Source organism: Sceloporus occidentalis, unplaced genomic scaffold (assembly GCF_023333645.1).
Source record: "Sceloporus occidentalis isolate IW3139 unplaced genomic scaffold, rSceOcc1.0.p SCAF_8, whole genome shotgun sequence".
NCBI lineage: Eukaryota > Metazoa > Chordata > Lepidosauria > Squamata > Phrynosomatidae > Sceloporus > Sceloporus occidentalis.
This window is the reverse complement of record NW_028316988.1, coordinates 45,452,497-45,475,726: the sequence shown is the minus strand read 5'-3', so window position 1 is coordinate 45,475,726 and position 23,230 is coordinate 45,452,497. Positions and strand designations below refer to the sequence as shown.

At 41.5% G+C, this 23,230-nt stretch overlaps 1 protein-coding gene across 10 annotated transcripts in view; it reads right to left on the bottom strand.

Moving 5' to 3' along the window:
- LOC149308809 (teneurin-1) overlaps positions 1-23,230 on the bottom strand; it is a 293,986-nt gene that overhangs the window by 101,924 nt on the left and 168,832 nt on the right. For 5 of the 10 annotated variants that reach the window (XM_089536504.1, XM_089536512.1, XM_089536509.1 and 2 more), the window contains 5 exons: positions 18,903-19,108; positions 16,201-16,411; positions 15,171-15,272; positions 14,265-14,459; positions 11,073-11,273 (listed from right to left, as the gene is read on the bottom strand). In XM_089536504.1, the coding sequence (XP_089392630.1) occupies positions 11,073-11,273; positions 14,265-14,459; positions 15,171-15,272; positions 16,201-16,411; positions 18,903-19,108 (915 nt within the window). The remainder of the gene's footprint in view (positions 1-11,072; positions 11,274-14,264; positions 14,460-15,170; positions 15,273-16,200; positions 16,412-18,902; positions 19,109-23,230) is intronic. The other 5 variants (XM_089536506.1, XM_089536508.1, XM_089536511.1 and 2 more) reach the window with 1 other exon arrangement.

The window sequence follows — 23,230 nt, the reverse complement described above, 5'->3', positions numbered from 1 at the left end:
ATAGTAACAAGATGCATTGTGACTTAAAGATGGTTAGGGGGGTGAAATTCTTCACTTTTCAAAACGTCTGTGGCAATGTTGATGTAGAAAATGAACAGGGAATAATGACAAAATCCATCTCAGCCTCACCTCTCTTGGGAGCAGGCGAAATCTCAAGAAGATGTCATCAGCTTTTCAATCAATGGACCAAGAACAGCGGCACTTGAAGCTGGCAGAAGTCAATAAAGACCAGAGACTTCTTGGGCTGGAGAAACACCGAGGAAAATATTCTGTCTGTATTGATCCGTGCCAGTCTCAATCAGAGATGTTTTCGGCCCGTTGAATCCAAGGCGGACGACAAGTCAACCAAAATCACCAAATGAATGGTTCTTATTTGTAATAACATGCTTCGGAATTGGATGGGACAAGACGAATCCTATTATTTGAAGTTTTACCTTGAACCCTGTTTGCTTTTTCTGATGAACTGATCAATATTTAACATAGAGCTTAACAACTATGATCAGTATTCCATATCAGCTATTTAGTTACATATGTTTATCTAAGCCAGTAATGGTGAACCTTTTCGAGGCTGAGTGCTCAAACTGCAACCCAAAACCCACTTATTTATTGCAAAGTGCCATGTCCCTCTGGCTTTCTAGTAACAAACTCTGTGCTGGGAAGATGGCACATGTGCCCACAGAGAGGGCTCTGAGTGCCACCTCTGGCACGCGTGCCATAGGTTCGCCATCACTGATCTAAGCAATGTCCCCTGGATGCCCCTTAATAGCCAGCAGTTGGATCTGGCAAAGGAGGTCTATTCAGATGAAGATGCCAGCCACAGATGCTGGTGAAACGTCAGGAATAAACTCTTCTAGAACATGGCCACATATCCAAAAAAAACCACAACAAACTATGAGGTCTATTCAGTTTCCAATGGGAAGGCAAGAAGGATGACATTTCCATTCCCTTCTTGACAGTGAGCTAGGCTTTATCAATCAGAAAAAGGACCCCCTGTTACAAGTTCTTGTTGCAGCCTTGTTTGGTGCAAAGCTCCTACTTCTTGAGTCCAGTTCAGAAACTGAATGGACCTCCTTTCAACCAGTTCAGCTGTTGTCTCTTAAAGTGGCCTGGGGTGCTAGTCTTTATGTAGTCTTACAATACGACTGCATAATCTTACTCAAGACAGAGCAGATACAGATCCACAGCTCCAGAAATCTGCAAAAGCAATACTAAATGCCACCCGTCATTGACAAGACTTATGGATCTCATAAATTTAGAGAGTTTATCTCTGTGAACTTCTTAAAAGAGGGAAATTACCCTGGCTGTCCTTTTTATGAAATGTTGCAACAAAATAATTTCCACTGAAGAAGATGGATTACCGTGAAACAGTGATAAATCCAAAAAAAGGAAAAGTGCTAGATCCTGACCATTTGGAGGTTTTGAATCCAATTATGAGTCATTCGGTGGAAGGCTGTTCAGGTTTGTTTGGGGGTACCTTTGAGAATTCAGCCCCCAGGAACGGCAGAATTCCTTTCAGAGTTAGGCAATAACAAACCACCTCTGCATATTCCTTGGCTAAGAAAACCCTATGAAATGCATGAGATCCCCATAGGTCAATGGACAATTTGAAGGCGCACATACATACTAATGTACACATACACATATTTGCCTGGGAGAACAATGCTATACATACATATTTTGTATGCCCACTGAATCAAAGAGGATCTATGTGTGTTATACACACAATTGTCCTGTAGAGGACTTCGGCAGCCTTTATAACCAACAGCAATGAAATGGAGTCTGAAGATGGATGCAACTATCCTAAACCCCTTAAAGATATCTATGGGGTGGTACAGACTGGTGCTTTGCACTGACCTTGGCCTGAACTAGGGGTACGTGGGGGCTGAGCGCATACAGATGCGCCCATAATATGGGCATGCCACAACGACGTCTGTGCGGCACAGTGCCTAAACAACACTGTGCCGTGCGGACGTCTTCATTGCGTGCAAGTGTACCAATGGCACCCCACGTGCGCCCTAAAAAGAACCAGGGAGAGGGTTCTTTTTAGGCCTCCTGGAGGCCACACCGTTTGTTTAGCAAGGTCTCCATCCATGCAGAAAGGGGCAGCATCATGATGTTGTACACCGCCCTGGTTATATAGAAGGGCGGTATAGAAATAAAATTTTTATTTATTTATTTATTATCTCACCACCCCTTTCTGCCAATCTATATTCCCCCGCCCAATGCCTACATCAACTTATACTATTTGTTCTGTTCCTATAACAAAATCACCATTGAGAACTGAGAAAGCTGTACAGAAGGACAATATAGCAACTGGTTCTAAGGAGTTGGTGCAGAAGAAAAGGCTTGAGTGGGACAACTAAGACCAGAGGGGAGAGTATCACACTCAACCCATGAACCTCTGTTGTCCCTGACAGCAAGCCACCCTGAATTGTGAGGGGTGTAGTGGTTTGAGCATTAGTCAACGACTCTGGAGACCAAGGTTCGAATCCCTGCTCTGCCATGGCAACCCACTGGGTGATCTTGGGCAAGTCACCTTCTCTCAGTCTTAGAGGAAGGCAAAGGCAATGCTCCTTTGAACAAATCTTGCTAAGAAAACCTCATGATAGGTTCTCACTGTAAATGACAGTTGTTGGTTTCAGAGGTAATTATAACACTCCTTTTTGTTATACACGTCCACACTTCACCAAACAACAAGGTACCAACATAGTTCAGTTATATGTGCAAAAGGAGTGTTATGTACCAATACTTTTTTTTATGAAGGAGATGAAAAGATTCAAGTGGTTAGAACTCAGCTAATTTCTTGCACATGGCATTTAATTATAGTTTAAACATTTATTAAAGAAATCATAAGACTGGGTTATCAGACATGGAGAACGTGGACTTGAGGTTAGTTTTGGAAAAGGAAGATGTAAAATAAGATAAGTCTTTTATTGTGGATCACATTATTTTTTAAGGCAACAGTCTTATCCCCACTTACCTGGTAGCAAGCCGTTTAGTTAGCAAAACAGGATTTACTTTTAAGTAGAGTTTTATAGGACTTTGCTCTAAATGTGTAATAGGCATCAACAATGGTAGCAAGGTAAGCTGCCTTTCAAATTAATTATGGCTGAGCTTAGTACCTAAATTAAATATTACTTATCAAAATATCATATACTGTTATAAAGGTAAACAGTATATAATATAAAATATCTATAACAATATTATATACAGTATTGTTATAGAGGTGCAGACATTTTTGATCATCAGGAAAATAGGCACAGTTCCATAGTTGCAAACAAAGGGGACATTCCACCAAAGTGTTTTATCGGCACCTTTTATTCTTCCATTTGTATGCAAATAATGTCACAATAGAATTACAGGCATCTCCCGGTTGCTGTCACAGACTGTAAATTATACAGATGATATGGTATTAATATCTCATTCACAAATAAATCTTAGAAGGTAATTAGGGATTTCTTTTCGAATTAATTAAACATCAAGTTAGCCGTAACATATGGTTTCCACTGCGCTGTATTCAAAGTAAAGGCGGTAATTTTGTCTCACATTATTTCCGGAATGACATGAGGAAAATATGGGGGCAGAAACTGAACTCGAGCCAAATTGGGATTCTAGAAAATCATTTGCAAAGGGACCTTTTCTGTCTTTTATCCAGTAATCCAGCACCTCTCCTCCAGGCAAAGCTGGGGGTATTATTCAATCTACTTCAAGTATTTTTGGAAAGCCAAAATTCACTAGTGACTCATTGTTCTAAGAATAGGCGATTGTATGAATTAAAAAGAAAAGAGAAGGAAAGAGAGTTTAGATCTCTTGGATTTAGTTGAGCCTTTAGCGGATACTCATTGTCACCATCAAATCATCATTACCAGTATCAGATGCTTCTCCATCTATTCATATAAAATTAACAAATATGGGGTGATAGAGATCACAATCACTGGGCCAACCCTTGAACTTCACAGAGTTAAGGCTCAATGTACATAAATGCTGATTGTAAAGACTCATGTGAACGTGATCCATATGCTGAATCAATAGAAGGGCCTACTTCAGGAGTGGCAAGTGTGTTGCCCTGCAGATGTTGTTGGACCACAACTCCATCGGTCCTTGCCAGCACTGCCAACAAGTTGCCCACTTGTGGTCTACATTGCTGTGGCTGTGTGCTTTCAAGTCATTTCCAACCTACGGCAACCCTATCATAGGGTTTTCTTGGCAAGATTTGTCCACAGGTTTGCCATTGACTTTCCCTTAGAGGATGTGACTTGCCCAAGGTCAGCTGGTGGGTTTTGCGGTTGAGTTGGGAATCGCAACTTGTTCTCAAGAGTTGTAGCTCAACACTCAAACTACTATGCCATACTCTCATGTATTTTGTACAAAGTGTGATTCAATCTGAGCCGAGAGGAGAAAATCAACTCAAACCTGATTCCCACTACCTTTTAAACTAGATTGCAAATCAGTTTGAACTGGTTCAAACGACCCTGGTTCCTACTTGAATCAATTCACTGAAGTGAATCAAAGTGGGGGGGGGGGGAGGAGATTGCACTAGACCCATTTAACCTGCACCTTTTTGACACTGATTTTTTCCTGTTTTTGGATAAATCGATTCTGTGCAAGTGTGAACCTGATATGGATCGGAATCAAATTAAATTTGCTCTTTGGCCAGCTGGAGCAGGTCCATTTTGAATCGATTCATTCATCAATGCAAACCACAAGTGGGTTATTTTATTTCATTTTGCATCAAGAAAATGCGAAAATCAGAGCAAACGTAGTGGGAACCATGCTCTGATGTCAAATCGATCCATCGATTTGGATCACACACTGATTTGTTTGTAAGTGGGAATGAGGCCCCATTTGAAATGTGTTGCTGCTAAAGGAGAGTTTGATGGATACCATAGAATGCCAAAAATACAAATAAAGGAATCAGAGAACAAATCAAGCCTGAACTCTCAAAATGACCAACCTGAGGATGCCATGGGCATATCATGAGACTTTGGTACATCATGAAAGAACACGACTCACTGGAAAATATGATAATGCTCCCTAAAGTGGAAGTTGACTAGAAGGCCATAGTAGCAACATGTGTTCTTCCCGCAAAGGGGTTATTTAATGCTGGGTCTCAAAGAGCTGTGCATGATAGTTTCTGAAACTAGAAGCTAGGGGCGGGCTCTCAATACTGGAAGAGGGAAGGTTGTCCAAACTCATTGCCCCAATTTTAATGCCTTGAAAAGTGACTGGAAAGAAAGAATGAAGTGAGTGGGAAACATCATGCTTTCTAAACCCACAAGACTATGGCCTACCTACCCATAACTTTTCCAAAGCTATGTTTCCTGCAAAGAGAGCTAATTCAGAATTAGGACCACTGCAGCAATTTAAAAGGTTAGCAGAAAATGTGTGTGTGTGTGTGTGGGGGGGGAATATTAAAGGGAAATGTAGCCTCTGAATGCAGAAACGTATCCATTTGCCAGCATCCTTACCGATTTGGGCTAGTCACTAATCCTGGAACTAAAACCACTTTTGCCTCTGGGAAGTCTAATGGGTTACTATATAAGAATTCTGCCTGGGTTATTAGCATGGCAGCAAAGCTTTAACTGGCCGAATGATAGATTCATCCATTAAAGCTTCAAACTGATTAATCAATGGGGGAATTTGAATCGGGGAAGCAGGGAGCGAAAGGCAAACCTATTTATTTTTTAGACCACTTGGGTTTGCGTGCGCAACTTAATATCGAACACGCTTGGATTAAAGATGACCTTTCTTCCTAGTAGTAATAGCTTTTGCTTTAAAAATTCTAGTTATTGAAAACAGACGTCACTGAAGTTTTGGTCACATGCAGATTTATTCAGATATAATCAATTGAGCGGAAGGTATTAGCAATACGGTTCTAACCAGGGCTATCCAGAAATACATCTTACTGAATGCTGCCAAATAGACAAGTATGCTTTCAATAGATAGATAGTATTGTGTATGTGTGTGTTGATTAATCTTGCAACCAGAGCTTGATGCCTTAGATACAATAAGGAAATATGTAAAGATGCATTTCACTACCTAATTCCCAATTAATTATCAGAGGCTTATCTATTCTCCATTTAATCCACCTGTTTTACTACTAAGTTCATTCTAAAATAATGATGCCTCTTTTGATTTAAGACGTTTGGAGAGGTTTGGAGATCTGGCCAAGGCTTTTCCCCGCTCTCCTGTCAGCAACAAATGTAAAATAATACCTGCATGGGCAAAATAGCAATTTCATCTACATTATTTAAAAATGTTGAAACGAAACCTGTTATCAAAGTATTTTCCCTTCTTTGTTGATCTTTGTTGTTGTTGCACAGATGGCAGTAGTACAATGAAAACAAAAAAGGAAACCAATATAAAGGGTGCTGACAGCTATGTAATTTTGTGCCATGCATCATTTTGTTTTTAGGAATCACAAGTTGTAATATTTTCTTCACTGGCGCTCTCTATTTATTTGCATAGAAAATATATTAATGTAACAGGCTATAATTAAATGATGGAAATTTGTTCCGGCACAAGCAACCATCCCATCCTTTGACTCATGTATCATCATACAAAGGAAAAAGAAATGTATAGGCAGGCTTTGAAATTGTCTTGAAACAACATACACACTTCTTTTGAGGCTGAGAGATTGTAACTTGTCCAAGGCCACCCAGTGGGTTTCCATAGCTTAGCAGGGATTTGAACCCAGGTCCCCACTCAAACCACTACGCCATGCTATCTTTTTGCCTCTTTGCCTGACAAAGAGATCTTTCTTAAAAGTCTTGATGTTCAGCTCTTATGTTCCCCCCTCTTCCCTGCTTTGTTGATGTAAAATAATGTTTAAGTTGCTAAATGTTTAATGGTTCAGCTGCTATTTACACAAATATTTGCATCTGTAGATATCCATAGGGGGATTCAGGTGACTTCCTTCCCCAGGTTTGGAAAGAACCAACGCCTTATGCATGTTTATTTTTTGGTGTTGTTATATTTGTACTTAACTCTTAGAGAGACAGCATGATGTAGTAGTTAGAGCACTGGACTATGGAGAACAGGATTTGGATCTCTGCTCAACCAGGAAAACCTCTTGAGTGGCCTTGGGCAAGTCACACTCTCTCAGCCTCAAAGGAAGGCAAAGGCAAATAACCCCTGAACCAATCTCGCCAAGAAAACTCTGTGATAGCTTTGCCTAAAGATCCCCATAAGTTAGAAAAGATACAAAGGCACACAACACAACTGTACCCTCAGGGCAAACTTATTCCATTAGGTATCTTTTAAACATTACATAGTACATAATATTTTTAAAGAAGAGGAAGGAGCTGGGCCTTCTCAAAGTTAATTTAAGTTCAAACATAAAGTACCTTCATTATGCGTTTAACTGGTGCTGTCCTGCCATTATTTCACAAGCATTCTCAGTTCCAGAAGCTGATTAATTTTATATCAATAAGATAGGTATGGATTTAGAGGAGTTCTTGATTAAGTTTCTTTCATTTTTTTTTCCAGAGGAAGAAAAAGAACTTGACAATTTCTTCTTCTATTAATTTAAAGAGCATTAAAAATTCACTTTGGATTCTTTATTCTAATTACCTAAGTCAACAATGAGCCCTCTTAGGTATGTTTCCCATTAATAGGTTTCTCCTTCTGCAATATGCGACAAGTAAAACGAAAGCAAAATAGTTCATCCTTCTGAGAGATACAACTTCTACACAGAGAGAGTAACATACAACGGGATTAGTTTCCTTTAGATCAGTCCGAATGATAAACTTACACTTCTTTTGGCACTACAGCATTTGCTTTATTTGCAAATATAAAAGCAAAGCCAATTGAGATCAAGCTATGCTTAAAAAAACAGGGGACATGTCCTAGAATGCAACATTGTGGAGTTTTGCACAAAAAAACACTGTACCCAGGCATACATGTGTTGTCCCCCCCCCCCCCCACGCCATATTGCTCTTTTCTTTCACAAAAGTCATGCTCAGAGGTTTTACACAACAAAACCATGTGCAAGACTGACATTTCGTTTTGGCACAAGGACTGGAGCTTGGCTTTGGTGCAGCTTCTGGTTAAACAGCATACCTCCAAAGTGACTCGGAGCAGCTTTATGTTGGCCTGTCTGTTTGGGCCCTTAGTCTGGTGGCATTTATATCCTCTCCATAGTCATACCCTATCTGTGTATTGACATATACATATGCATGACTCTCCAGGTCCCATTTGTGGACCACATGTAACAAAAAAGCAACCTGGCTGGGTGAAGAAAGGATTTCGATGCGAGATTGAAGCTCATTAATTTATTTGAGCTATATCTTGTTTTTCTTCCCAAATGGAACTTCTCTTTACCTGGTATTTTTCCATATAGTTAAAGAGGAAAGGCTGTTGTTTTTTTTATGAGAATTGATAAAGGAAAAGGCGGTAAGGAGAATGGCCAAAAAAAAAAAAAATCACAAATATGCTTGACTTCAGTAATGTCATTTTCCCAAGAGACAGTTGAGATACGGCCTTAGCAAGGACCTTTCTTGATTTTAGGAAGCTCTCTCTGAACGCTTCACTTAACGTTGCCTTTGGCAGAGGAATAGTAAGAGGGCTCTCAGAACTTCATTCCAACTTTGTAGAAGAAGTGGAACTGAGTGTTGTCTCCCCCCCCCAAAAAAAACACTCTATAAATCAACAAAACATGCAGACAAATTGATTAGAGGCAAAGAAATAAAAATGTGCCGGCAAAAGCAGCACTCAAATCAGCAAATAAACAGGCTCCGGGGTCTTTCAAGAGGTTGATTGAGTTGAAATAATTCACATTACTTTTTAACTTTCCTCCTTTTCTTTAAGGAATTAAAAAAAATGGGGAAGAGCCTTTTTTCTAATCAAAAGCAAACAATGGCAAAATTACTTTTCATTTAAAATACAGGAAATATTTCTTAGGCTGCCAAACAGTGCAATATGGAGCACTCTTGGCCGGTGTCTGGATGGCACGCCAAGCCATTATTTCAACAGCAGTGACAAAAACAACAACAGATCTTGGGTTATGCATGACTTCTCTTTATGGATATGCTAAGAGGAGGGACACTGTGAGGCTTTGTGGGCTTCTTATCACTGCATTACGCTATAGATTAGTATGATATGCAAACCATTATTTATCCGTTAATGCTGTATTTTGCCACTCCTCTAATGGGTCCAAGGAAATACACATGCGTCTTGACCCCTCCATTTTTAACCTCACAACAAATCTGTTGGTTAGGATGAGAGATAATGACTGCCCATGGTCACCCAGTGATCTTCACAGCTGAACCTTAGATGTCCCCAAACTTAGTCCAACAGTCTAACCATTAACACACAACTGGACAAAGTAATGTTGTGGCCGCCAGGGAACACCTTGGAAGGGTCTATCTTTTTGCCCCCAGTTGTCTTCTAGGGAACATTTTTGTCTATGCCACTTTAGACCCAGAAATGCCTTTGCTTGAAAAAAGAAATGAATGGAAAGCAACTTCTGTTTACCGTATATACTCGACTATTAAGTCGATACTTAAGTCATATATACTCGACCGTATATACTTGACTATTAAGGCGACCTCATGTATAAGCCGAGGGCAGGTTTTGGGGTCAAAATGATGGATTTTGATATGACCCATGGATAAGCTGAGTGTAAAATGTAGGGGCATGTAATGAAGGATGTAAAGGACGAAGCAAAGGAAAACAATGCCAAAGAACCTACAAAATTCCCTGCAGGGATAACTATTTGTGTTTGTACTAAAGGCTGGCTGGCTGGCTGGCTGGCTGGCTGGCTGGATGGATGGATGGATGAGAGAGTAGAAGGGGGGCAGTGCTTCCAGGGAAGATTAAATTCTTGCCTTTTACCAGGGGATGGGTGTGTGTGTGTGTGTGTGTGTGTGTGAGAGAGAGAGAGTTTTAAAGCACAGTACTTACATTGACCCATGGATACACTGACTCAAGTTTTTGGGGTCAATTTTTTAACCTAAATTTCTAGACGTATACATAAGTATATACAGTACTTCTTGTTGTTAAATAGAGGCCCACCTTGGGCTAAAATGGTCCAAGGGACTTTAAAGCATGGAAAGACATTCCCTACACTCCTTATAGGGTACTGTGGGACAATGGGGGTATTTTGTGCAGTATATGTGTGTATATGTGTACATGTGTGTGGTGGAAGGTACAGCCTTTCAAGGTCTCTTTGGGGGCTAATGCTCCCCTACCAGCCTTCCAGAGTTGTCCATGCCTGCATTAAAGTACACTAGATGTCTTACAGAATGCAAGAGGAACAACCCACAACCCACTGAAGTGTGCAGTAAAATATCCCCTGGTATTCCTCCTGCAGGAACCTGCCCAAATATTGCAACCATTGCTACAGGCCCAGCTAAAGAGCCCCTGACCCTTGGAAGTTGGGTGGCTCAGTGACCAGTGCAAAGCAATAATCTGACCAAAAAGTAATTGACGTCCAGTCTGCAATTCAAGCAGAATTTAGCACACCCTGAATTATTTTGCCGGCTGAATTCCTGAGTGATTCTCATTTCTTACCCAGCAAAGACCCCACAAGAACTGCCTGAGGGCTTGATGAACCAGTTAATGAGGAGCACAGCCTGATTTGTCTGGTTGCCCTGACAATAAATAGGAGGCAAATCCATCTGTCTTTGCTCTGTGCATCTATAACATCCATTCTGTTAGGAGAACGAATTGATGTTTTAGTGCAAAGCAAAAGCAGAGTCTTGTGGCACCTGGAAGACTAACCTGTTTATGATGACAGATGATTTTAATGACTGCAGCCCACTTTGGCAGGTGATTGTGACACAGGGGTTTATCACACGGAGGAAATCCCGTGCAAAAGGGGGGGGGTTAAATTGGCACGGGATTTCGCCCGTGTGATAAACTCCATACAAATGTTTATGCCTTAGCACCATAGAAAATGCTGTAATGCTGTAAAACCCACTGGGTGACCCTGGGCGAGTCACACAATCTTAGCCCCTGAAAACCCTGTGATAGGTTCACCTTAGGGTCACCATAAGTTGGAAAGGCGCAAAATACAACAAGCATAAATGAAGCTAGTCAATTTGTGAATCATAAGTGAAAAGGAAACCTACCGGTTGAGCAGTCTGAACCTGTCCACTTTGGGTCACAGTTGCACACGCCAGTGTCCAGAAGAAAGGTGCCATGACCGGAACACTGTTCTTGGCAGATTGGAAGAGAGGTTTCACAGTTGACTCCCCCCCATCCCATGGAGCAGTGGCATTCCCCTTGAACACAGACCCCGTGGCCAGAGCACATCGGATCTAAACAGTCCTCTGGAAAGCAAGAGAGGGAAACAATGGCATTAAACATCCAAAGCAGAAAAGTGGTGAAGCGAGGGAGTAAATAAGTAATGCTCAAGTCGAGTCACATTTTACTTGCATCAATGAAAATAATAAAAAAATAATGCTTTGGGGTTGGCTTCTCATGTTGTCTGTCTTAACAGGATTAGTCTAATTTGGTAAAGGGTCAACTCAGGCACTGCAGCAAACAACAGCATTGTCCTGTCTTGAACATGAACAGTACATAAGCAACACATGATGTTGGCTTGGAGGAGTAGCAGAAAGCAGGCAATGAGAGTCTATAGTAGCAGAACCTTGGACCAGCAACCAAACAACTTTGGAAAAGGACCCAGAGATAAAGTATGCAGAGAGATCCTGAAGCACCTTTGAGAGTAACTAAAGAAAGAAGTTGGAGGCATGAGCTTTCGTAGACTTAAGTCGGCTTCCTCAGATGCATTTGGTCAAGGAAGTAGTCTTAAGTTTACGAAAGCTCAGGCTGCCAACTTCTTTCTTTCTTTAGTCTCAAAGGTGCTACAAGATCTCTTTACATACTGATTCTACAGACTAACAGGGCTATATCTTTGCATTCTCTCCCTACAGATCAAGGCAGGTTACAAAATGCAGTTCAATACATAGCATAATCCAAGACTATAAAATACTCAATAACATTGTCAAGATTTGGACTCATAGAGAGGACTCACTCAAGACATTCCACCAGAATTTCAACAGCTTCCAGCTGGTTATCAAACAATCTCAGCTTAGAACTATCTATAGAACAAGTCTACTTTCTGGACATCACCGTACATCTGAGCACCACCTTATATTGCAAACCTATTGTAATATAAGGGCAGGCAAAGTGACCAAAGTAGTGTAAACATAGCAAATAAGAGTACTATGGGTGTTTCACTCTCTGCAAATCTAAAAATTGGATTTTTGTGGGTTTTTTGGGCTATGTGGCCATGTTCTAGAAGAGTTTATTCCTGACGTTTCGCCAGATCTGTGGCTGGTATCTTCAGAGAATGCTGGCATGGAAGAGAGTGGGGTATATATATTTCCATGCCAGCATCCTCTGAAGATGCCAGTCACAGATGCTGGCGAAACATCAGGAATAAACTCTTCTAGAACATGGCCACATAGCCTGAAAAACTCACAAAAATCTATGGACACTGGCCATGAAAGCCTTTGACTTTGCGCTAGAAATTGGGCTTGGAAAGGAAATTTCATGCTGGGAGGTAGAATTCATATTTGAAGGGACAGTGCTCCCGTTTTGCCCCCTCTGTAGCTCCACTCCTGTATCTCAGCATTTACTAGATTCAGGATGGGACTATCATACATGTATCAAAGCATAGCTACTGCACTCTTAATCATTGAGTTTACTTTACAGATTCCACTCAGCCTCCAAGGTGCCACATGCCATCCATAGATCAGTTCATATTGAGCTTCCTTTGGGTTCAGACATGAACAGAATTTATTAGCTATTCCTAATATCCTTCTCCCAGCTTCTGAGGTTAAGAAATGTTCAACTGATCTATGCCAGCACTGCTACTTTAATCGCTCTTAAACAGAGAAATAGATTTTGATGTTACACATACTTATACTTGAGATATTCAGTCTCTGAAAATTGTGGTATGAACTTACCTTATTCACACCTCGCAGGCTAATATATATATATCCAAACAAAGCAATGCATTTGAATTTACACATCTCAGAAAATTGTGATTAAGTGCTAATCTAAAAAAAAAAAGCAGTCAACATGCACTTAAAGCACAGGATTTGAAATAAAATATATTTACAGTTGTGTAATAGTGCTATAAATATGGTTAGAAACGTGCATTTAGAGTAAACTATGGAAATTCATACTGAGTTTTAAAAAGTCCATTTTTACCAACAGTCAAATCTCAAATAATGATTGCTTTAATAACTAGAGGGATATAGGGATACCAATATATACATCTGTGGCACCAATGAATTGATTCATGGGTTTCATGGCTGGCAATGTGAATCTTGTCTGAAAATCCCAGCCACAGATGCTGGCAAAACATCAGGAATAAACTCTTCTAGAACGTGGCCACAGAGCCCGAAAAACCCACAAAAACAATATTTTCCATAAATTGTCATGCGATTGCAAATAACATACTCATTAAAATGGATGGGATGGGAAAATTCTGAGCAAACATATGTGAAAGTGACATAGCTGGGAAAGAGACTGCTCAGTTCATCCCTAATGATTTATACGCTCCTTGCTTTCTTTGAAAGCTGTAAAACAGGGCTGGAGAAAGTGACTCTCCAGAAGCTGCTGAATATCTGCTTCCATCTGTCCTAGCCAGTCTGGACAATGGTGAGAGCTGATGGGACAAAAAGCTCAACAACCTCTGGAGGATTATGTAGACACACTGCAAATTTATAGCACCATAATTCCACTTTAACTGCCGTCGTTCCATCCTATGCAATTCTGGGTTTTGCAGTTTAGGGAAAGGTACATGCACTTCTCAGCTGGAGCTCTGCTATTATTGTTGTTGTTGTTGTTGTAGTTGCGCACCTTCAAGTCTTTTCTGACTTATGGGTATCATGAGGTTTTCTTGGCAAGTTTCTTCAGAGGGAATTTGCCATTGCTCTCCTCTGAGGCTGAGATTTTGTGATTTGCCTAAGCTCACCCAGTGGGTTTCCATGCAGGGATTCGAACCCTGGTCTCCCAGCATCACAGTCTAATGCTCAAACCACTACACTGCGCTAGCTCTCTCATGGAGCTCTAGCACCTGATCAAATTTACAAACCCCAGGATTCCATGGGACTCAGCCATGGCGGCTAAAGTGGACTCACAGTGTTATAAATTGATAGCATGAGAGGGCCACTGGCGTAAAGTATAATTAATGAAAAATAGGGACGTTTTCAGAGTTGGCATTACAAAGTTGTGGTTTTTAATGTACGTTGAACTTCTAGCACTTTAGAGGAAGACATGCAACAAGAGAAATGAGTGGTACAAACCTTCCTCGCATATCTCTCCTTTATATCCAGGGACGCAAATGCAGATGCCCATGATGCAGGTGCCATGGCCGAAGCAGGTGGGGTCAATGCATTGCTCTTCCGGAACATCACATTCGGGTCCTTTCCATCCGTTGCGACACACACAGTGGCCCTTTTCATATTCCCCATTCCCGCTGCATAAGACTGGGCAGGAATCTGCAAAAGGCCAAGAAAAGACAACATATGTGTGGCCCGCCATTAGAGGAATGTGCCAACCATAATATTACATTTGAACCCTAGTTTGATTAGTAGGTCGGCAGGCTCATTTGGTTGACTCCCATTATTCCCTGCAATTCCCTTCCAGGTTCTATCCAGCCCTGCTCCTGCTTAGCTGAGATCTTGAGCTTTCAGGGTACACCTGGCTGTATTAGATAGAAGCATTAGGGAACTGTAGTTAAGATTCACATGGATTTGGGGGAAATGGGGTGGGAGGATTCGTACAACTAAATCGAGTACGAGTTTATTTATTGCTATAAGCCATCACAATTCAATATAATTAAAGTAAAATACAAGCAAATAAACTACAATAACAGCAATGAATTTAAAATAGGCAACAAACTAGTGATACAAAAAATATATATACAATCGTGAAAATATGCAATCATTTTTAATGTAAAGCCTCCCAACTCCAACTATATCCTCAAACCAGCCACAGAATGTAGTCCCCTTTGCTATTAGTGACAGAATAAAATTGCATTAGGTGGTCATTGCAAAAAATCTCTCATCTTGATTTCCTTTCCCTGAACAAAAATCAAAGTGCCAATCCGGCGCTTGTTGGCTGTCATTCATGGTTACTAAAAGTGTAATAATCGACAACTGTGGATAGCTATCAGAGTAATACTATTGTTTTAAATGACAGATCCTTACCTCGCGCACAGTCAGGACCAAGGAACCCTGGAAAACAGTGGCAATGGCCAGATATGCATTCTCCATTCCCATTACAGTTGGTGGAACAGTCATCCATGACCTCTGTTCGGGAAAAGATGAGGCAAAAGTCAAGAGGTATTAAAGAAAGTGAGAGAAACATTCTTGACATGGGATGCGACCAATGATCTGTAGAGAATTCCTCCAACAAAAATAAAGGACTGCAATAAAATATCTGTCCCCAATAACTAATATATATTGTCTGTGTTTCATGCATATAGTATATCCATTCCCTCTGGGATTCTCCTGCAAGAGTCAGCAGCTAAGCAAACCCAGTGTGGTTTGCTTTCCATTTTATGGGATCTGCCCTTAACAAGCCAGGATCATAAACCAGGTTATACTCTTGGCTTATGAGTCCTCATGTGCTTGGGAACGACAAGCCAGATGTAAACAACATGCTAAGCAAATGGTTCCCTTTGTTTGTTCAGCTGCTCATGTGGAAGAAGCCATTGGGGCGGATGAAATCCCATACACCAAAACGCAGTTATGATTGGTAAGCCAAGCTTTCTGTTCTAGCTGAATTAGGTTCAAATTTGAGGTGCTGGAATAAGAAGTTGCATTTCATTCTGTGATAAAAAAATGTTTACACCAAGCAGTTGCATTAAATTTCCTACCACTGAAACCATTAAAAACTGAAGTATTTGCATAATTCTCAGGGCAATTAACACTTTCTTGATATTTCAGCAATTTTTTTTAAAATAGAGCTTTATGCTCCACTTGATCAAACAGCTGGCTCTTGCCACCTATGGGCTTGTCATCCGTGGATCTGAGCATCCGCACATGGCCCTGTCCCATTCAACCCAATGGTGCTGCCATTGGAAACAATGGGACGAGGTCCCACATTCTGCAATGCAAGTTCAGTTTGGCACCAGTTTGGTTCAGACTGGGCTGCCTACAGACAGGTCTACTTAGAATTTTTACATCTGTTCAGTTCTCCACTGCTAGGAAGAGAATCATATAAAACTGATCTTACCTATGGCTGTTGTCAGCATAAGCACTTGTTCCATTTTCTTGCCATCGTTGTAAAACGCCATGTGCCAAGCCCCTTGATCCATAAACTCTATGAAGCCGGTTTCTTGCATGGACATTAAGATAAGATTCCTGGGGGCATGCTGGGATTCCTCAGAATGTCTTGGCTCCTGCTTAATCAATTGCTTCCCATCCATCAGTTTTACAAAATCAAACTGAAACAACACAAATCACATGGCAGTGAGTTTTGCTTACTCTCTTTACGTGCAGCGTGTGCTTTTGCCGTTTCCAACCTGGCACAGTTAGCCTTAAAAAATAGTTCAGGAACTTTTTCAAAGGGCCATTTTTTAAAAAGGAAAAATGCTCTCCTAGTGTTCCTTGCAAATGCAGTGCCAAAGATCTGTCTGTAATCGAAGGATGGATGCAATTACAAGAACTGGGAAAGGTGTTTTAATCGCCTGACGGGTTGGTGCTAAAATGTAGGTAATTACAGAGGCAACAAAACAAAATATACTCCTAAAAGTAATCATCTTAGATGGTGATTATACACAGAGAAGCATAAGGTGGGCTGTCAGTGAACTAACATGTCCCCATCTTGAGGGGAGGACTCACAACTCCATGTCAGCACATGGATTTTGCACACAGAAGGCCTGAGCCTCAATATATGGCATCTCCAGATCAAAGGATCTGAGATGACCATCAAGGAAAGGCTTCTACTTGAGATCTGAAAAAGCTACTGACAAAAGGTGCATCTCCATTGTAGAAATAATAATAATAATAATAATAATAATAATAATAATAATGCCATTTGACACCACTTTAAGTGTTATAACTCCATCCTATGGAATCCTGGGATCTGTAGTTTTGCAAAGCCTTTAGCCTTCTCTGCCAAGAGTTCTGGTACCTAGCCAAACTACAAATCCCAGGGTTCTGTAGGATGGAGCCATGGCAGCTAAAGCGGTTTCAAACTGTACTACTTCTACAGCATAGATGCACCCAAAGTAGACTGCTGGTCTATAAGGGTTATTTAGAATTCACAGAGAGAGAGAGAGAGAGTGTCTTCTAGTGCCTCACCAAACTACAGATCCCATGACTCCACAGGATGCAGTCATGGAAGCTAAACTGAAATCACAGTGCTATAAAACTATAGATCTAGATCTTTTGCTTAGCAGGTGTGATACCATCAGAGGAAATGCTGTTGGGCATCTTATGCTTTTGTAACTACTGTAGTATGTTTTGCAAGTAGTTGGTCTTTTCACTGGCTTGTATAAGGAGGCGTTGTGGGTACCACTCCCCTCATCTCAAATGTCTGGGCACCTTGGAAATGAATGGACTCCTTTGGAGTGTGGCTATGGGGACTGTCAAAATGTGTGCCTGCACTGCAGAATTTACCTCCACATGCTTATTATGTCTATCATTTGTTCAGGTAAAACTAAGAGAGGGGAAAGGCAAGACTATGCAAAATAGGAAACCTGGAACGGGTTATGCAGATAGCTCTTCACCCTGCACTTGTGATACCTTTGCCATTTCAACACTTGGTAATTTTAGAAACACATCTGCACCCAATCTGCTACTTTGAGCTGGGATCAACTTAAGTGGATCTTTGAGTTCTTCTAAATGTGGATCTGAGCAACCTTGGTGTTGTAGTTTGAGCACTGGAGTATGATTCGGGAGACCAGGGTTCAAATCTCTACTCAGCCATGGAACCCCATTGGCTGACACTGGACAAAGAAGGCAAAAGTGACCCCCCTTTGAACAAATCTTGCCACGAAAACCTCATGATAGGGCTACATTAGGGTCAACATAAGTTGGAAACAACATGAAGATACATGCATGCACACACATACTTTATGTGTATCGAATGATGTGTTTGACATCTGTCCAGCTCTGCTACACACTGTCAAGTTTCCTTTCAATCCTAAAAGTCTATTATTATGCACCAATTATTTCATCGTACACAGAATCACTGTTTCCAGTTTTTGTGTGTGTGTGTGTGTGTGTGTGTGTATTTGGCCTGCTTATGGATGACGGGAGAATTGGCATAAGAGCCAGCCATTTTCTAAAAGAGCAATTGCGGAACGATGTAAGTGGTCCTGTTACGTTGTCACCAAGACACAAAGCCTAATCAATGCTCTTTCGGAAAGGAAATATGCCTTCAGCAGCTGTCAAAACCTGTTAGCACAACAGGTTACACCTCTGAGGCTGTGCATTTGTACAGGGACAGGAATTTAAATGTGGGCCCAAAGCGTGCTTCTCTGGTCTCCTACTGGATTGCAGCAATGACTACCACAAGGGATGATAAGGATGGAAACCAACAATATCAAAATCAGGGTCATGGACATCTGTCTCTTTGTGTAGAAGTTAACCTAGGATCAATGATTTTTTTTAAACTTGCCATCATCAAATACTGAAGAAATGGTTGCAGAATATCTCTTCTGTGCTTGGCAACCATTCGAAATTGATTGGAAATTAACAAAATCTCAAAGGTTTGTCCTACTTGCCAAAGATAAAATGTATAATTCAAAATTGCAAGAAGGGAAGTAGGGGCAGAAAGAAAGACCTCTGCCAGTCCAAGAAGGGTTAGTATCAGAAGTGGTTAGATAGGGAGATCAATATCCAAAGTTCAATTCAATAATCAACATCACCATACATAACTCTCCCATGTGATGAACTGCTAACATTTACAAAAACGTAAAATTAAAATACCTGTGTGTGAGTGGGAGGAATGTTGCGTCTGCCATAAATCCCCAACAGAGAATCCTTTGCCAGCGAAATGTTAAATTTCAGGTACATCGGATGATGGATCATGATCTGGAAACGCCAGAAGAGGCCTGGGGGGATTGTTTGCATCACTTGGTCTCCAATTTCAATTTCTCCCGTGTCTATGGCCTGTCCCTTCTGAAACACTATTTCTCCAAAAATTAGGAAGGGGGAAAAAAAAGAGGTTTGCTGTCATTTAGAAGGCATGGGAAAAGCAATCTACTCTTAAATACAGATTAACTTCTGGAAGGAAAACATGACTGTTCGGTAAAATATAAAAACCTCACTCATTTGCATGGAACCTGTGCAGCTACATTAAGGATAGCTTTGTGTGGCTGGAATCCTGATGGGTTATTAAACAGGCAAAACTCCAGGTCATGGCAACACTTAACTTTCATGTGCATGCATGCGGATGCATCCTGGACCCAGAACTCATTTTGCAAATGCTTCTTCATTCATCCAAAATGAAACAGCCCCCATATAAAGGCTGATTCAGTGTGCGGTCCAGCTCTGCCTCCCAAAAGCCAGAACAGCCACTAGAAAATAATCTATTATTATTATTATTATTATTATTATTATTATTATTATTGTTATTGTTGTTGTTATTATTATTATTATTATTATTAGGCTAGTGGAATGTTGCCTTTAACATTTCTAGCGCGTGAGTATGCCTTTGAAGTTTTATGCCCTAGAGCAGCAATGTCCAAACTTTGGCCTTCCACGTGTTTTGGACTTCAGCTCACAGCATCCCAGACCAAGGTGGCTGAGGCTTCTGGGAGCTGAAGTCCAAAACATTTGGAGGACCAGGGTTTGGACGTCACTGCCCTAAAGGATATTGGGCAACACTGAGGTGTGTAAATCCCAGAGAAACTGATCTCAACTCTTCAGGGAACCAATGGAGAAAAGTTGGTTACATCCATGACAAATCCAATGGGAGATGAGCAAGGTCCAAAGGAGAAGACAGCTTGGGTAACTCCCTTTAGGTGCATGATGGAGAAAACAAAAGGGATGCGATTCCTTCCCTTTGCCACCCCACTCCATCATATCCCAAATGGTTCTGTTAGATTTCTAGAGAAATTTGCTATGAGGAGGTAGGTTTCCCAGGCCTCCTAGGCCTGCTGCTACACTGCAGAATTAATGCACTTTGACACCGCTTTAGCTGTCACGGCTCCATCCTACGGAATCCTAGGATTTGTAGTTTCTTGTAGCATCAGAGTTCTGTGACAGAGAAGGCCAAATATCTCACCAAATTACAAATTTCAGACGTCTGTAGCATTGAGTCATGGAAGTTAAATGGTGTCAAAAGCCATTAATTCTGCAGTGTAGAGGCAGCCTTGGTTGAGCCTATGGGAACTTTGTGCCAAGAGCAAATAGTCAATTGCAGGTGATGGCGGGGTATCTTATATGGACTATGGTGAATTCAAAGGCTTAAGCCTCCCCTTTTTCCATACACCACAATCCTGCTCTGGCTTGGATGCCACAGATCAGCTATTTACTGAGAGAGAAAGAAGAATGCAACACAAGGCTAAACCAAGTGACAAACTTCATGTCCAATTTGGCCCCAAGATTTGGCTACTGAGCCAAAAGCAATGGCATTACTTTGGAGATGGCGAACCATCTTAAGGTCATCATAACTTGGAAAGGACTTGAAGGCACACAGCAGCAACAACAACGTTCTCCCACTGAAAACTCATAGCCCCATTTTCATTACGTAGCCCTTATTATAATTAAAACTTACATTGAAAAAGAAAAAAGTACATCTCCTCCCAGTTTCAAAGACATGTAGAGATACTGACTTAAAACAATCTTCTTTTTACAAACCGTTACCCACAAGGCCGGGCAAAATGCTAGAAGACCTTTTTTGCTGATATTGACATACAGTAAGCAGCATCTATTATATTGCTTGAGAACAATAACTCTAAGGTCAAGGGCAGAACAATGTCTTTAAAGGTAATGGTAATGTTGGTCAGCATTGATGGCCTTTAAATGAGATTGTTCCCTTCTCGCTTAAAGCTCGATTCTCCCAGGAGGGGAAAAATATATATTGTAGTATCAGATGATATTATTCAGGCATGACATGATGCTCTTATGGAAAGAGTGCCTTCTTGGCAGAACTGTCCATCATCCACCCTATTATGGTAAACGCTAGTACTCTATAATTGTCAAGCAGAATGCATAAATGTTATCTATGCGGTAGTTTGTATAATGGGGGGAGAGGGCTCTGTAGCATGGATGGGAAACGTTGCCCTCCAAATGTTGTTGGAATACAACTCCCACCATGCTGACTAGGCTTTGGAATGATGGGAACTGCAGTCTAACAACACCTGGAAATAGGGTTGCCATAAGTGAGGACCTCCAAACCGGGACAAATGTAGGACAAATGCAGGACAACATTTTCAAATGTAGGACACATTTTGTAAAAATGGAGGACACGCAAAAAAATTGAGGCTTTTTTAGAAATGTTAATATAAATGCATGTTTCTTAGGCATGATCAAAATGGAGGACATTTTGACATTATTCGTAGACAGATCACGGAAATGTACTTCCTTTTCTGGCCACCCCCCTCTCCCCATTCCAAACAGCACATTTGAGCATTGAACATGGCTTTATTTTAACACTGCCTCTTGCATATTTCAGAGGCTTATTCCACAACCAAACCCTTTGGTCAAGGGACTTTGGTTTTCCTTCATTTTGACTTGTTTTGTCTGTATTCCTCCCCACTAAATAAAGGAGACATGAAATGGAGTTAATGGGTACAAGTTGTTAAACAAAAAAGTCTTGTGAGACTCTGTAGGCAAGAGGTGCACCATGTTAAGAACTGCATTAAGCACACTTAGGCTGCTGCCACACTGCTTTCACTCTCATCACTCCATCCTATGGAATCCTGGGATTGGTAGTTTGTTGTGGTGCCAAGGCTGGGCTTTGAAATCTCAGGCATAAGAGAGGCAAAAGGCTTGGGCTGCATCTACACTGGAAAAATAATCTGGTTTGAGACCACTTTAACTGCCTCGGCTGAATGCTATGGAATTCTAGGAATGGTGGTGTGTTCCAGCTCCACAGCAGAATGGCAGTTAACCCCTGGAAAGCTCTCTGACCAAGGTGACCAATGCCCTCACCCCAAAATGTAGGGCACCCAAGCAAAAAAAATGTAGGACATGGCCAAAAATAAAAGCTAAAAACACCCATGTAATTATAAATCCATGCTTCTTAGCCATGATCCAAATGGAGGACCTTTTGAAATTTGACCGAAGAGGACATGTCCTGGAAAAAGAGGAGTATGCCTGGTCACCTTGTCTCTGGTCCAAAACACACTGCAGAAATAAAACAATGCTGGACTGAAATGCCCAGAGTTCCTCACCAAAGCTGCATCCACACTGAGGAAATAATCCAGTTTGAGAGTGACTTAACTGTCCTGGGTTAGTGCTGGGGAATGCTGGGAATTGTAGTACATTGTGGCCCCAGAGCTATCTCTGACAGGGAGTCCCATAACCCTCCAAACGTAGTTGAACTGCAGTGCCCAGAATTCCTCCCCAGGTGCATCCACACTGAGGAAATGGTCCAGTTTGAGACTGCTCAGTGCTGGGGAATCCTGGGAATTGTAGTCTATTGTGGCCTCAGAGCCATGACTGACAGAGAAGTCTCAATGTCTCCCAAACACTCGCATTCCCAGGATTCCCTAGCACTGAGTTAAAGCAGTCTCAAAGTGGGTTATTATTCCTGCGGTGTGTGTGAGAGATATAAAAGCTAGGGACTGGATTCATTTGGAGGATCTCTGTGTCCAAAACACACTGCTTGGACTGCCAGGGCTCAGTGCTATGGAATCCTGGGAATTGTAGTTTATTGTGGCACCAGAGCTCTCTGACAGAGAAGGCCAAATGCCTCACAGACCCCAGAATTCCAGAGCATTGAGCTTTGGCAGTTAAAGGGGTCTCAAAGTGCAGAGGGGGGGGGGGGAGAGAGAAAAGCCAGGGAGTGTGAATGAGCTCTGAGAGGAGGAGGAGGAGGAGGAGGAGGAGGAGGGAGGGAGCCAAGGGAAGTGGCCAGGACCACCAGAGGAGCCCCTGCTTTTCCTCATCATCGCAGCCTTCTCGCTGCTGGCAAGAGGCTCTGCCCCCAGCCAGGCAACGCCTCCATTCAGTCTCCTTTTGTCAAAAGAGCTCTGGTGCCACAAGAAACTACAATTCCCAGAATCCCATAGCACTGAGCCATGGATGTTTAAGGGGGGAGTCAAACTATTTCTGCAGCCTTTGCTACCTCAAAGCCTTCTATTATT